This window comes from Cetorhinus maximus, chromosome 6, assembly GCF_964194155.1.
Source record: "Cetorhinus maximus chromosome 6, sCetMax3.hap1.1, whole genome shotgun sequence".
Lineage (NCBI taxonomy): Eukaryota > Metazoa > Chordata > Chondrichthyes > Lamniformes > Cetorhinidae > Cetorhinus > Cetorhinus maximus.
In genome coordinates, this window is record NC_135884.1 from 14,205,636 (window position 1) to 14,222,512 (window position 16,877).

The 16,877-nt window shown below is 44.0% G+C and overlaps 1 protein-coding gene across 5 annotated transcripts in view; it reads left to right on the forward strand.

Moving 5' to 3' along the window:
- sema3fb (sema domain, immunoglobulin domain (Ig), short basic domain, secreted, (semaphorin) 3Fb) overlaps positions 1-16,877 on the forward strand; it is a 257,881-nt gene that overhangs the window by 168,599 nt on the left and 72,405 nt on the right. For all 5 annotated transcript variants that reach the window (XM_078543213.1, XM_078543216.1, XM_078543212.1 and 2 more), the window contains exon 3: positions 14,034-14,194. In XM_078543213.1, the coding sequence (XP_078399339.1) occupies positions 14,034-14,194 (161 nt within the window). The remainder of the gene's footprint in view (positions 1-14,033; positions 14,195-16,877) is intronic.

The following is a 16,877-nucleotide window of genomic DNA, read 5'->3' on the forward strand; positions in this document are numbered from 1 at the left end:
GAAAATAGTTTTTTAATCTAAAAATTACAGGGCAGGAATGTAACCCACTCTTATTACATGCTTTTTTATGGGGAAGTCATTTTTGTTTAGCACATTTTTCTTTAGCGAGCTGTTTTTGGGAAGGTATTAGGCAGGTTAAACAAAGGATAGCTGTAGACCCTGGCAAATAGCAGTCCATAAAACATAAAATAGGCCCTGGTACAGTTGACTCTATTTATATGTCTGTTAAATGCTTACTGACTTGTGCAGAACTGACCCCTATATGACTGAGTGACCTTAAGTGGCTATGTTAAGCAAATGTCTATTAACAACAGAACCTGGGGCTAGAGGGGGAGTTATAGCAGCCAGCTCAATCAACAAATATGCTCTACTTCTTTCCTGTCAATTTTTTTTGTTGGCCTATATATGGTGGATATTTTTTCTTCTGTTTTAGACCCTCGCTTGCCGCTTATGCTAGGCACCCACTGAGGAAATTGGGTCAGCAGCCTGTCCCTGAGCCTTTACTGTTGCTGCTGCCTGTACAGTCGGGCCATAGTGGATTATATAGAAATACCTTTACTTTCTCCCACCTTTTTAAAAAAAAAAGCCTTCCCTTTGCTACCATGCAGCCTTTGCCGCAACCTCAAAGCTGCACTACCTGTAGGAATGTAGGTCAGAAAGTCATCGTGGCACAGGGGGAGGCCATTCAGCTCATCGAGTCCGTGCCAGCTCTCTACACAGCAACGTCAGTCCCAGTACTCCCCCATTCTATCGCTGTAACCCTGCAACTTTATTTCCTTCAAGCACCCATATCCATTTTCCTTTTTAAATCATTGATTGCCTCTGCTTTCACCACCCTTGTAGGCAGCGAGTTCCAGGTCATGATCATTCACTGCGAAAAAACGTTCCTCTTCACATCTCACTTGCATTCCTTTGCTAACCTCAAAACTACCAAAGTAGAACTATCCAGTACAGGTAGCCAGAGGCATATTTATTCACTGCTTTGAGAAGATGTCACATGATGTGTCACATGTTCCATCACTGTGAGGCAGGAATTGCTCTGACTGCTTTATTTCAGTGACATTGAAAATGCACTTGTGAACTTGTCTCGCCAAATCATAAGCATCCTTCAAATGTGTGTGTGATTTCACTGGAAAACTCAAACGTAGGAATCCTGCACAAGGATATTATTAACATATAATCGCCAATGCTACAGAGCAGAGGAGGCTCCATAATCCAGTTTCCCAAGATAAAGGTCCTGCAAGCAATGGATTACTAGATTATTTCTATACTAAACAGAGGGATCACTTGGGTTCTGCACCACCGGTCATTCATCTCATATTTATTCTCATTTCCCTACACTGTTCATTCCATTCTTCTTGTTTCTGTCTCCACCTGTAGTGCACAGGAAATTTGCACTGGGGACCCTAAAAGTCATTCCAAGCACTGTTCGGTTGGAATTGCCCATCAGATAAATAACCTGTCTAGAAAGGTGGTCAGTGTGCACCTCTGCAACACATTCACTCCACGCTGCATTGTGCCCTCCTCCTTGTGAACAGCTGGAATAATGACACCATCTTGTGTCTTCTGGAGACCAAGAGTTCCTCTGGGTGAAAAGACCCAATAGAACAATTGCCTAGTACCATAAAGAACTGAAAATCTTCATACCTGTCCTCTGCAGGCAAAAGGAACATGTCCAGGCATTGGACATTTTTGGAATTAAATATAAGCATGATGAACAATAGTTCCCTGGTGCATTCCCATAGCAATGCCTCAACCAATCAGAGTCGACTTGACAACCAATCAGTCAAAGTTTTACTCATCTGGTATAAATTATTGTTCCCTTTGAAATTTGGCATCCTTGCATCTGCCCTGATGAGTACAAGATGAAAATATTCAACAGCATGTTTCTTTTTCAGCAATATGAAAATGTAAGCCTTTTTATTATTATTATTATTATTATTATTATTATCACACCACTGCCTTCTCCCCCTCACTCCCTGCAAAAACTTGTCCCTAATCTTATCTTTGGAGGCCACACAATCCCCAGCAATGACCGTTAGACTGTTTATCAGCAGCAATGGAAAAGTAGTTGTCAGTTTATTCCCCTACCAAAGCTTCCTTGTGAGGCAAAAGCAAAATACTGAGGATGCTGGAAATCTGAAACAAAAACAGAAAATGCTGGAAAAACTCAGCAGGTCTGGCAGCATCCATGGAGAGGGAAACAGAGTTAACGTTTCGAGTCCATATGACCCTCCTTCAGAGCTCTGAAGAAGAGTCATATGGGCTCGAAACGTTAACACCTTTTGTCTCTCCACAGATGCTGTTAGACCTGCTGGGTTTTTCCAGCATTTTCTGTTTTTGTTCCTTATGAGGCATCTCATGTAGAGGAGAATTTAAGAACCGTGTTCTGCTTAGAGGGCAGAACTGACATGCATGCATCATTTGTGAATTGAAAATCATTCAATCCTGCCAACTGATTTTGTTTCCCCCACCCTGCTCTGTGCACCCTCTAACTTGGTAAGGAGTCAATGGTCTTTAAATGCTTTGCACATTTTTATATTGTATTGGGCTTGCACCATTTGCACTGTTGAGTCCATTAACTGTGGGCGAGACTATAAACTGTGAAAAGTGGAACTGAAAATCAGGAGGAATTTTCAAAACTATTAGCTCTGAAATTCCCTCCCCCCCCCTAAACCTCTTCCCTTCCCTAACTTTGTCACCTCTTTTAAGGTGCCACTCTCTTTGACCAAACTTTTGGTCACCTGTCTGAATATCTCCTTTATGTGGCCCGGTGCCAGATTTTGTCTGAAATCACTTCTTTGAAGCAGCTTGGGACATTTTTATGCCTTAATAGGTGCTATACAAATGCAACTTGTGTTGTTGAAACGTCTACTGATTCACTATCACTCATTTAACAATATCTCACAAAGTCAAAGTTACCCCCATTTTGTGCGAGTGTTGTGGTGATGAGTGTTAACACAAATTACTCCAATGCATCGTGTTTTTTTTTTGAAGTAACAGGATCAGCCAAACACTTTGCCATGGAGACAGTGCTCCTTTAAATTGTAGCAGTTTTTTCCCCTAATCCATACATTATGTGTGGAAGTATTTCCCTCATTCTCCATATATTATGTGTTGAAGTGTACTCCAATGCATTGAGTCTGGTAAAGCTCATTATGCTCTTGCCTGGTCTCACGTTTAGTTCTGTCAATGTTGAACCCGGACTTGATCAGGTGTCAGATGTCACAGAGGAGACGACCAGAAAATTTGCTGTTGCTCTTTACTGGGTGGTGGAGAGCAGGAGAATATTACCCTTTCACCCCTGGCACCTGGGTTCAAATTCAGGCCAGAGTGAGGGACAAAGCCCTCCACTTTCTGATGGGCAAGGGGGGCGGTTAGAGCTGAGTATTTGGTTTCACCTCTGGAAAGTGGGATCAGGTTCCATCAGAGAGACGGGAATGAAAGTCTCTCTTTCTTCTCTCCATATCTGGCACAGATTTCCATGCAGCGCTGTGTGTGAAGCACAGTCTTTTCACCTGAACGATTTGGATCCTGAAGGCAGTCCAGATGGAAGGAACGAACGCCTTGTCTCCACTGTTCCTGTTCAGGGGTTTTGTTAGGTCATAACTTAAGTGAGATGGTAATCTCAGTCCAGTTCCCAGTGAACATGAGCTGCCCTGCACAAACAAACTGCTCGTTTCAGTACTAATTGTCACAGGGATCCTCTTACTTCAGTGCACGTGTGGGATGTAAGTGACAATTAAAGACTGTGACCCTCAGCAGCTTCCTGTGCCTATTTCCTCTTGTGTTCCAAACTGTTTCATACAGAATAGCTTTGTTCCCCACCCCAGCCTCCGCTCTGAGAGAGCGCGTGCCATCTGTGCCTGGTGCTACGCGCAACATCAATTTTGTGATCGAAGCAAGGCAACCAAGGCCACCATTGGGTATGTGAGCATAACCTCCCCCCCCTCTCCTCCCCCCACCACCACCCCATGCAGGTGGTGCTAGCCTTTCAGGAAGGATTTGTGCTCCTGCCAGTGGGAATTGTGGTTTTGTGGAGATTAAAGGGCTCAGTGAATGGATTTACAGATTCTGCCAGTCTCCACACCTGTGCCCAGAGCTAGGATTTCACCAGCTGTGCAGCACCACCCAAGGTTTGGATTAGGGCTCCAGGAAATTGGAATAGCAGACACTCTCCCAGTAGTCACTAGACACAAGAAATAAAGTCAGGTTGCCCTTATAGCTTCCTGCTCTTTGTAAATTAGTTATATTCACATGAGTCTCTCAACGCACAGTCCTCTTTATGATTTTGACACGTTGTGCCATTATAGAGAACTGACCCTGGAGAAAGCACATTCTGTAACTATGCTGCCAACCCTATATGTTGTCACAGTTAAACAGCCAATGTCACTATTTTAGTGGGTGATCTTTGGAGAGGAATGCACAACATCAATGCTATATTTTAAGGAGAGACGCTTATCATAAAGGCACCTTTTAAAGGGGAGCATTCATCATCAGGGCACTTTTAAAGAGAAACTTTCACCATTAGCGTCCCTTTTAAAGAGAGACCTGTTCACCATCATGAACCCCTTTTAATGTGGGACAACCACCACCAAGTCCTTTTGTTAAAAGTAACATACCCTTTTAAAAAGAGCTAAACGGCTGTGAATAAAAGACTCTTACTTATTTCTGTTAACTTATGAAGTGATTCTGTTTGATGTGAACAATGAATGTGATGATTTGAATTATCCTGGTTTGGAGGAGTTTTAGAACCAACAGTATGGCAACAGTATGCACAAACACACACGTGCACAAACACACACCCGCACACCCACATACACACATATGCAGGTGCACGCATACACATGCAAACACACACACATACATACGAAGCTGATACAGCTCTTCTTGAGTGACTACATGCTTTGCTGAGGTAAAATCAGTTCCCTCATGATATCAACTTTCCTGAAGGTATTTAAAAAATGAATTCAAAGGTAAAAGTGTCTCTTCATACTTCATTCTTCGCCCATGCAAAAATATAAAAAATTAAAAATGGATTGCATTCCTGACAAAAATAGTTCTTTTAATTGCTCTGTAGCACGAACCCAAAACTGTTAAGTATTACCACCAGAGTGTTCAGATAGTAGGTATGTTCCTCGATCCATTCCCAGGAAAAGTCAGCTACCTATCAGGCAAAGGTCAGTCAACCAGTTGGGGGGTTCCTGCAATGGAGCCAGGTCACTGGAAGGGCATTTGGATCAGGTGATATGTCTGCCACATATATGTTAGTACATGGAATGTGTTTGCATTGCTGCATCTACATCAGGGTTTGTTGCTTGTAAGTATATGTTCAGGATTAACTCCTAGCGTGCAGTATATTTAGGAATCTTGTATTGGAGTACTATATATTTTGGGAATCTATAATTGGAGTGCATTGAGATTGTACGTGGCTTATATCTGAGGGAGCTTTGTATTTAGACATCTGGGGGTAGTATGTGGGGAATATTCAGAAGTGGAGTACATTGGGGCAGCCTGAACCTGAAGTGCATTTGGGAGGTATGAAAACAGAGGGGGGAGTTTTCCGCTCCTACCAGCAGCAGGAATTGTGGCAGGCGGGGGCGCTTAATTTGGCGGGAGGCAAAATATCTGTTTCCCGACGGCAGGGTAAACTACGAATATTGTTTTTTCGACTTTCAAGGCGGGTTTTAAAGGTGGGTCGAGCTCCTCGCTGAACAATGTCGGGAACTCCATTTGCGTGCATTAGCATCTCATGCATGACCATTAAAAGGGCAGCTTGCCAGAATTAAGTTCCTCCTCCAAATTAAGTTCCCTGCCAGCGAGAATTTAGAAGATTCAACTTTACCACTGTAAAAAAGTGACAATGACCTGGCGAGCTTCACCTCTCCCAGGACTTTGAGGTCCGTAGGTGTTGCTTTCTCCTTCTCAGGGACCTCTCCTAACTTCACTTGAGTGCCGTTAGCAAACACTACACCAAGGCTGGACAAGGGAGGCAGGAGAAGGCTGGGAGGGTGGAGCGAAAGCTGGGCAGGGGAGGCAGCTTATGGGGGAAGGGCGGGAGAGTGCCCAGGGATGCGGGGAGTGTCCGGGGAAGGGGGGAATGTCCGGGGAGGGTGGGGTCGGTAGTGCCGGGGTCCTGCGGGGAGAATTCAGGGTTCTGGTGATAGGAGGTAGCAATCACAGTCAAAGGGGGGAGCTGGGTACGGTAGGGTGGCAGGTCCAGGGTAGGTGAAGGTGCATCGGGTGGGTCGCGGAGGGGGACTAGACAGGTGGCTTGGATACCGGGCGGGGCAGGGTCAGGATGGGCATGGGGACAGAAATGGATGTCGGCTCTGAGGAGAAAAAAGGCTTGTGCAGGTAGATCGTGATAGGGTCCAGGGCAGCAGGGGAGGTTCAAAGGTGACAGAGGGAAAAGGAATGGTGATATTGAGTGGGCATGTGGTGACGGGGTAAGTTGGTGGGTGGCAGGAGGAGGGTAGAAGGTGGTGGAGCGAGTTTGAAAGGTGACACCATTTCCAAACGGACCTTGACCATGCAGTTAGTCAGTCAGTGAGATCCCTCGAGGTGGGAGGTCTTTTCGGGCGGGTGGAGTTCAAGGTCAGCACAAGTGGCCGACTAAAGGGACACCCTAATAATTACGAGGCGACTGGGTGTCAAAGATGCTCACTTGTGTTCTCCTCTCTATGGTGAAGCCCGCATTGCAGCAGGTTCGTTCCCGATTCATGGATCCCATAACATCGAGATCCCAACAATGTGTGGAGCTGCCATTCATTCTGTGCCATTTGCCATTGGCTGCAGTCAGAGGCAGGAATGAAGGGAGCGAGGGAGGTGGAATGCCTCCAAGGGGCACGACTGGTGGAGGGCAGCCAACTCACGACTCCAAAACTCTATCCTCCTGTGTGAATGAGCATGGCTGACAAGCAATCAAGCTGCTGAGGCAATGGTCTCTCTCTAGAGAGAGAGTGGAGACAAGTGAAAAGTGTCCGAATGAAGCATCTTGCACATGGCTCTCATCTCCCTGGTCAAAGAGCAATGTCTCCATATGCATTCGTGCATGAACAGGAGGAACACCCATCTCTGGTCCTCCAAGATGTTCTTTACCTGGAAGGGGTGGAATGGGGATGCTGTGTCTAGACGAAGGCCAGGTGAAGGGCTTAGCATTTCCCTGCTGGCTTTGAGATGGAGGGCGACCTGTAAAGGACATGCCAACTAAATGTATCACTTCGTTCATTCACTCATCCACTGACACATTGATGATGCAGGCTGCAGGCAACCCTGCCTTGGTAATGGCTCTCATCCAGATAAGGAGAAGGAGGGCCTGTCACCAGTTGACGCAGGGCCAGGGGGATAAAGGATAAAGCAGCAAGAGGCAGCCTCTATAAGGTCAAGAGGCTGGCAAACATGGAACACTGCAAAGGTTGGCCCAACCATGGGTGTATCACCGGCGGTGCTCTTATCTAGAGTTGAGTGAAAGGCAATGCCAGAGGCACCCTCGTATGTCCCGGGATGTGGTTGTTCACATCTGCCAGCTTCTCCAGTACGAGCTGCAGCCACAAGGACTCTGGAGGAGTAGTGCGGAGCTCCTGGCCTGCAGTGAGTGAATGCCTGTCCAGGTGACGATTAAATGTTGCACCAGAACCTTCGACCCCATGAGGTAACAGCGGGGTGGGGGAATCCTTTCCCGCCTGAACAAAATTCACCGAGCTCCTCACGGACACATAATTAATGAGCTCAAAAGCATAGGATTGCATCTGTTCACCCGTCCGACCGTCCAGTGGGAATATTGCTGACTATCCCGCCCACCATTGGACTCAGTCTCCCCAGTGGAAAATTCCACCCAGAGTATATTTAGATGTGGAGTAAATCTGGGCATTCTGAATCTGGAATTCAGGGAACATGTGTGTGGAGAATATTTGGATGTGGCGTATATCTGGGGAGCCCAAATCTGGAGTGCGGTGTTGGAAGCGTGTTTTTGGAGTGCATTTGGAGTACCTGTATCTGAGCCAATTCAGGGAGTGAAGTTTTTTTTTAAGACATGATTCTGAATCTGGATTGCATCCAGGGATTGTGCATATGAAGTGTATTTAAATGTCAGGTATATTTGGGGAGTCTGAATTCAGGTCGAGTGTACATGAAACATGTTAACAAAGAGAGTAACAGCTTCCTCTGCCAAACATTCGAAGCTCCAAAGCTGAGCAGCAGCAGCTCAGCAGAGAGGAGGTCGCTCTGCACATGTTGGAAAGGCCAATGGGACATCGCTTTGGTGCTTCTTGTCGATCTGACACTATACTTTAACGGACTTTATTCAAACAAATTAATACAAAAAGTGTGCAGACAATAAAGGGAGCTGGAGGCCCGCCTGGAATTTATGGTGTGGTTGCTCTCTCTCTCTCTCATTCAGTGAGAGGCATTATGTTTTGACAGTAATTGTAGCTGCAGTGACCCCTGCTAAGACGGAGCATATTTCTGCTTTTGTCGGAGAGATTAAAAAATTGTGATTGTACGTTATAAATGAGCACATGAAATGTAGGGCCATCAACCAGATAAGTGTTCAGCAAATAATTACATGAGGCAACTTCAAGCTGGAGACATCTATAATGTTTTATGCTGGTTTTCACCTGAAAAGCCTTCAGTTTACATTCCCCTCTCTCTTACTCAATACACTTGATTAGAGCTGAAAGGGGTAATAAAGGAGGTCTGAGAGTGAGGAAAGACACCTCCCCTCCCTACCCCTGTTGCTAAACTGTGAAAATAAATACAGAGCTACCCAAAGAATACACTGGATGCCAAGGTTCATCTGAGACAAATTTGTTTTGTATTAGAAGACCAGAGCCAATTCTCAGCTGTAAAAATAAAGGCACTGGGTGACACAATGTATGAGAACGCTCACCTTTCACCTCGGGGAATCGGGTTTGAATGTAACCCAGACAGAGTGGATGAAAGTCTCTGTCTATTTCTCTGTCCCTCTCCCTGATGGGTGACTGACTGGTACAGTGTGCTAGATTGCTGCCCTTTCACCTCTTGGTCTTGAGTCTGGCCACTGACCATATACATAAAGGATGAAGTATTCCATACTCTCTCTCTCTCTCTCTATCTCTATCTCTCCCTAGGCTGCTGAGGTCTGAGCACGAGACTGAGACCAAGCCTGAGAGGGCGGAAGGTTTCCTTCTCTTTGAATATTATTCAAAATTAAAGAGCGGAAGGAAATGTCACGCCTGTATAGCACTATTGGCTCCATGGCTGATACTAAATTAAATGACAATTTTCATCCAATGCACAGAGCAGAAATGAGGTCAGATTGGGAAGAACTGACATTCTCCACAAGCTGCCAAGAACCTGGATTCAAATTCTGAGCCTGAATGACATTTGTGCCTGCAGGAGACATTCTAAATATAACTTGACTTTACAGAGAAGGCATAATTTCTGCTCTAATAACTTTCAATTTTCATGATATATTGAAAATCCAAGGTCTGCACATTCTAGATTCCTATGTCTGAATATGTCATGTAAACGTATGACACTACAATTACACACTTCTGCCAATGGAGGTGCTATAGAACTGGCAACGGGTGGCATTACCACTCAACAATTACAAAAAGGGCATTTCCATTTCAAATGTGGATGTAGAAATTTAATAATGAAGATACAAAAATAAGGACTGAACATGCAATTTTAAATTAAGACTGAGTTACATCTCTGTACCCTGTTCAAATTGACCTTCAGCATCTAACCCTCTTTCATTCAGCATTCATTATCGTAGAATCATAGAATGATTACAGCACAGAAGGAGGCCATTTGGCTCCTCATGTCCATGCTGGCTCTCTGCAAGTGCGACTCATTTAGTCCCACTCCCCTGCCTTTTCCCTGTAGCCCTGTAAATTTTCTCTCTTCAGATCTTTTGAAAGCCGTGATTGAATCTCCCTCCACCACATTTTCAGACAATTCGTTCCAGATCCTAACCACTAGCTGGGTAAAAAAGTTTCCCCTCATGGCAGTGTTGCTTCTTTTGCTAATCACCTTAAATCCATTTTGCCACTGTTATATGCAACCTCAGGTAAGTGGGCAAGTATAGAAACTACTTTTTTTTAAAGTCCATGCAGATTCAGAATATTAAGACCTTTTAAAGCACTAACAGCTCCATTTGAACCAACTTAATAAATACAACGTACATGATGTTATATAGATTTTATTCTCTGCTCTGTATAAAGCAGGAATCACCACAGATACTGGCAATTTATCTTATGTACCTGCCCATGTTAAAATATGGAATAATCTCGGAACAACACCTTTGACCCATATTGTTTGTAAGCTGGCTGGAGGTGTTGGTTGTAGGTAGATTTTAAAAATGCAGAGGATGATCCTTGTCCTCAACTCAGGCGTAGTCACAGTAGAATTGCCAACTCCAGTTGGGCATATTCCTGGAGGCTTACCAACTCCGGCCTCCAGTTGTCCCTGCCCCCATGCTCCATCCGTTGGTCGCCCAACATGTTTCTATCTACGCAGCACACCGTTTTTTTTATTTTGCGATGACCATATAATGATTTTTTTTTTCCTCTTTCGGGTTTCACACATGGCAATTCATCTTTAATTCCTGGAGAGCCCAGGACAATCCTGGAGGGTCAGCAATCTCTAGATAGCGATCAACAGCTGATGTATTTTTTTATCCCCACTTCCTTAGCTTAGGGCATCCTGGCCAATTCTGACAGCTCCAAGTGCCAACCCATCACACAACCAGGGATCGGACCCAGTCTACGAGGCTGAGTACCACACTTCCATACCGCAGTTACCAACTGGACCATCTGAGGAACAGGGTCTGTGGTCAGTGTGTGTTAGAGCCTCATTTTATCTAGCAGATTATGTTGTTTATATTTAGTTGTTTGGTGGTACAGAACTTGAGTGTTGCTGAAAAAAGACAGTTTGTCGAAGCTTTTCATCTTGCACTCATCAGGACAATCACAAGAATACCAATGTCAGGGGAAGCAACAACTTCATGCTCATGTGCAAACTCATGAACAGGCTTAAGGCCGTCACTTTCAGCCTTGAAAAGTGCTCAGTCTACCTCAGATTATCCCGGAAGGGCAAGATATCTCAAAAATTTGAGCAACAGGTGAAGCTAGCTGTTTCACGCTGCTACTATGCAGTAGCAACACGAGTGGTATTCACCACTAACAGGGTGCTGCCGTCAAGCCAAAAAGATGTCCTGCCTCTCACACAAATGCAGTATATGAATTTCAGTGCCAGTGTGATGCTAGGTATGTAGCCCGTAGGTCCCAAAGACTGGTGGATTGTATCAAACAGCATGTCCAGGTGCTGTTCGCAACAGGCAAGGCACAGACCACACCCAACCAGCCCGTGCTTGCAAAACTCAAAACACAGTGTCCAACATCAGATGTGATTCTGCTTTTGGACAACATTTGCTAAATAATCCTGTGTGCTAAAAAATTACACTGACAATCAATTCAAGATTGTCAGTTGGGCTTATAGGTGGCACATTTTGTGTGCACTGCAGGCTACATTTTTAATACACAGTGTCCTGTTCTTTGCAGACAGAAAGAACATATACACAAATTGCACTTGTTTCATCTAAACAAAATAAGTGACAGCCGTGCGCTGGTTCATTCCTGAGGGCAATGCCTTGACCAATCAGAGTCAAGCTGCCTGGTTTAAATTTCAAACAATGCTCAGCAGTTAACTGTCAGTCACCATGAACTGGTGCATTCTCCATGGCAACACCTCTACCAATCAAAGTCTGCTTGCCAAACAACCAGCTTTCTCTTCTCAGTATAAAGTTTTTGCTTCCTCTGACATTAGTTCACTTGTGACTGTCCTGATGAGTGCAAAACTAAAAGATTTGAAAAAAATGTCTTCATTCAGCAATACTTTGGTTATGTTTCTAACTTGACCCAAATAGCAGGTTTAAAAGTATTGGTTTCTTAAGCAAAAGCCTATGTAACAAAGCTCTCATTCATGTGTGTAGCTGACACAGGCCTGCTTCAAACATTTTGTAGCTCTCTGGTTCCCCTGTAATGAGTTCTTTGGTGAAAGTATGATGGATGTAATGCAAGTAATAATAATTATTATCATCACTATTAGCTGCTGTGCAAGGTATGTTTATGCAACTGAAACTTCCTGGCTCTGAACCTGCAGGGTATTTATAACTGAGTGATGACTTTAAAGGGGAAATTGCACAGCTTATAGGCACAACACAGGTGAAAGGAATGCTAATTAACTTTTCGAAAGGAAGACCCACTGTCAGGGACCCTTTAAAAACAGGGACACTTTTGTGAATGGACTGTAACATATAGCCCCCATTACCATGTGACTTGACTGACCTCAAGTAACACAGAGCTATTGCAATGTGACTGGCAACTGACCCCACAGTAACACAGAGACATATTGCAAAGTGATTTGACTGACCCCACACAACACTGGGCGAGTGACCGGCCCCCGTGGAAACACAGGCCTATTATTTTGTGATTGACAAACCCCACAGAAACACTGTAGCCTGGATTCTAACTCCTAACACCCAACAGAAATGGGATGACTGGGTGGTGAAATTGTACTTACCGGCTGTGTTCCTGAAGCACTGTGGCCTCCCTGCCATTTTACCCATGCATGTTTTCCGAGGTAACCAAGGTGACTGCTGCCTCTGGCAGGTGAAAGCCGCGTGAATACATTAAAAAGAGGCTCCCCGCTGCCATTTTAACTAAACATTATGGCGAATACCCACCCAGTGCCAGAATCGCCAGTAAAACCTGACTACAAGTGAATCCAGGGCAAGAAGAGGCACAGAAATGAATCCACTTTTGAATCTGTTTCCATTACCTCGTAGGAGGGAGAGGAGTATTCCTCCTGGTTCGACATGGCACCCTGGGACTTCCCTGCCTCAGCTTTCCTGTCCCTCCCTCAAACATGAAGCCCTCCCAACCAACTACCCCCCCACCACCCTCCCCCCTCCCCCTTCCCCCACCACCACTCCCAAGAACTCACTTGACCACCAAGGACCGTTCTTTTGTGTTCTCAGAGACAGCCTTCTAAAACCTGCAATCCTGCACCCATTGGCCAGTTAGCACTTTCTGCTAGGCCCAGGCAGGAGACTACCAGCCTTCATGATAATTCTAAATTCTTCTGCATACATCTATAATGGGGGAGCAATCTATGTCAACTTATCATCCCGTAATTACATTGCCAGGGCAGTGGTGGCACAGTGTTAGACAGGATTTTGGTCTCTCAGGGAATCAAGAGATATAGAGAGAAGATGAGAAAGTGGAGTTGTAGCCTAAGACCAGCCATGATCAGAATGAATGGCGGAGCAGGCTCTCAGCAGGCTGTAGGGCCCACTCCTGCTCCTATTTCTTGTGTTCTTATGGCACTGTAGCACCTTAGCTTAGTGTCTTCTGGCACCTCAGCCCACACAGAGAAACTCCTCTCTTCCAACCTACCCCACTTCTCTGCTCCCCAAATTGCCATAGTTTTTACCATTCAACGAGAAATTATATTAAATTGAAGTATTATTTTAAAACAAAGACATCACACATGACTTTATATAGGATAGACTTATGTCTGCTTGGCACGGTCCAATTAATGCCTCCGAACCCCACTTTATTTGAAGACTACGCGAGGCCTTAACCTCCATGTGAGATACCAAGGAGCATCAACTTGTAACCAACCATACATTCCTCTACAACGGCGATTGGACTGATGTGCCTGTCAGTGCTGAGAGTTAGAGACAATGGAAATCTATAAACCTAATTTCCTGCACAATTGCTCCAGGCTCCAATTGCAGCAGCTCACCTTTAATATATGGCTTTCCTGCTCAGAGATAGATAGATAGAGGATGTTTCATTTTGATGCCTGTTGTTGCTGTAAAAATAAATTGTCAGGCACTTGTAAGTACATCGTAAAAAGGATTGTTTGCTAGAGGTGAAACCATTGTTTTTCTCTAATTGGGCAGAACTGCTCTCAATTGTGCACTTTGGTTTATCAGCCTGCCCCTGTTTTCTGAATATGTCTGTCCTCTTCTCATCCTACAGAGCTACAACATTCGAACACAGCGCGCCACTACACTCTCCTACAGAACACCACCGACTACCGCATTCTGCTGATGGACGAAGATCATGACCGTATGTACGTGGGCACCAAGGACTATATTGTCTCGTTGGACCTGCATAACATCAACCGGGAGCCTTTATTAGTAAGAGAATGTAGTAAATCTTTTTGGCACAAACTGTGCTCTTTAAACTCTTCCAGAAAAGCTGACTTTGTACAAAAAAGCTCAAGGTAGCCATATACACATAAGTCATCTTATATTGTAGCAGTATGTCCACCCCTCTGTTAATTGTACAAATTAAGGTTAGTGTCTATAGGTGGAGGCGGGGGGGCCGGGGGGTGGAATTCATTGGATAATAAATTGTGCACAGTGGGTAGCACTTTTGCCTCTGAGTCAGGTGGTTGTGAGTTCCAGTACTACTTCAGCATGAAGTCCAGGTTGACATTGCAGCACTGAGGAGGCACTGCACTGTTGGAGGTACCACTTTCAGGTCCAGGCAGCGGGTGTCATTTGACCCGACTGCCTACGTCTCTTTCATGGTTACATCCACGCCTGGGTGTCCCTGGAGAGGGAGAGCACGTGGTATACTCGAGGCCTTCTGAGATCACTGGGTTCCACTGGAGTGTGTCACCATTTTGCAAAATGACATTTTAATTTAATAAGTTTTCATTGAAGTTTTTGTTTTAAGTTACAGTACCCCTTTAAAGGGGCTGATCATTAGTTAACTCATTTATTGGTTTATTGTGTGTCAAAAGAGTGTAAAGAGACAAAGCTGCAATAATATGAAAGTACCCCCTTTAAGGGATTGTTCGTTTGTTTATTTCTTTATCAGTACTTCAAAAGAGTTTAAAGAGTCATTTATTGACACTGGTGGGTTGTAGAGTTAGGAGCTATATATTTGTAATGTTTCACTCTGTGAATGAATCTTAAAGACTGACTTCTGGTCTCCTCCTTCACCAACTGGCAGTAAGAAGTATTACATGGTAGTGAAGGTTGAAAACTAAGAATATTTTTTATGATAGAAGATTACAAGTGGAGTAGCTTTTGTGAAGAATGTGTAAAGAAAGTTTAAATTGTCAGGATTTGATCACCCGCCGATGTTTTCAGAGTTTGAACCTTATGACCGTTGGAAAAATGAAGTGGACATATGGACATGGGTTAAGTTCCTGCCAAAGATGCAACAGGGTGTGGCCTTGGCGTCATTGCTTCCTAACAAATTAAAATCTGAAGCAAATATTTAGTGGGCTAGGTGCCTGTCACTCGGATACTGAGGAACGTTTGGCTCTTCCATTGGGTTTCATAGGTGAAATTTACCAGAAAGATGATCTATCGGATGCTTACAATGCATGGTCAGACTTCGGAGGATTTTGAAAGATGGACATTCCATGGCGGAATATATCATATATATCAGGGGCTCTAACAGACTGTATAAAAGATTGCAGAAATTCAATTTGGACATTCCATGTTCAGTGATCGTATTTAAATCAATGGATTATGCTCGCATATGGACAGGCTTTTGGTTTCGGATTCATTTAACCGTGTGGTGTTAGATAGTGGTTGCACCTCAACAATGTGTGGTACAGATTGTCTGAAATGTTATTTAGATTTGCTCAGTAGTGAGGATTGCTATGAGGTCAGGAAGTGTAAAAGTTCTACCTATTTTACATTGGAGGATGACAATACATTGAGAGCACTAAAAAGAATGGTGATACCACACAAAATAACTAGAGTAAGCCACTTTGTTAGTACTAATATAATCTCTAGTGAAATGCCTTTGCTGTTATGTAAACCTTCCATGAAAAAAGCACACATGAAATGGACATGAAGTATGATAAAGCAATAGTTTTTGGAATGTCAGAGGATCTGCAGTTTACCCAATCAGGGCATTATTGTATCCCCTTAGCAAATCATTAGAAAAGTATTAATGACATCAGGTGATAAGAATCAGAGAGGACAAAAAACAAATGATCTTAAAGCTACACAAACAATATGCCCACTCTTCTTGTCAAAGAATAAAATTCTGCTAAAGGATGCAGGTGTGGTTGATTAGGAATATTCAAGGCTCATCGAAGAGATTAGTACAAAATGTGAAATATGTAAAAAGCACCATGTCCTATTGTGAGCTTTCCATTGGCATGTGACTTTAATAAGGTAGTCTCCTTAGAACTAAAAGGCAAAGACAGAAATATTTTCATTTTGCATTTTATAGTTATGGTTGGAGGAATCAGTTGGTCTATAGGAGGAATCCCAAATTACCTTCTGTGCTGGGTAATAGTCTCCCTGCTCTACAGGAGACTTCGATTAGTCCCATTTTTCTGCACATTGGAATGCTTTATTTGCATTTATTCATCAAGGCTGAGTCCTTGGAGGAAATTCAGAGAGGCATTGTATAAGACAGTCTGAGATGGACTTTAATTCTGGGGATATGGTGTATTACAAAAGAGAGAGCCATAAGGAACAGAAAAGTCCTGGTAAGGGAATAGGGCATGATGGTAAGTCAGTGGTTATCCAACATGGTAACCAAACAGATAATATTAATTCCTCATGGCTATTTGGGATAGCTTACAAACTTTCAGAATCTGAGCAGTGAAAGAAGGTATTAAGGCATCCTGTACCTCACATACCCCCGTGTTTTGCAACAGCAGTCCTTAGAAACAGAATACAATCGACCAGGGGCTAGATAGTGATAGGCTGAGTGACCATGACCCACAGGATATGGCTATCACATTCAAAGGCCAATTGCCTAATGTGGGGACTCAGGTGACATATGTTCCAGAAGGGTCCAGTGAATGGAGAGGTGTGACTATTGTGTGGCATGCAGGACAAG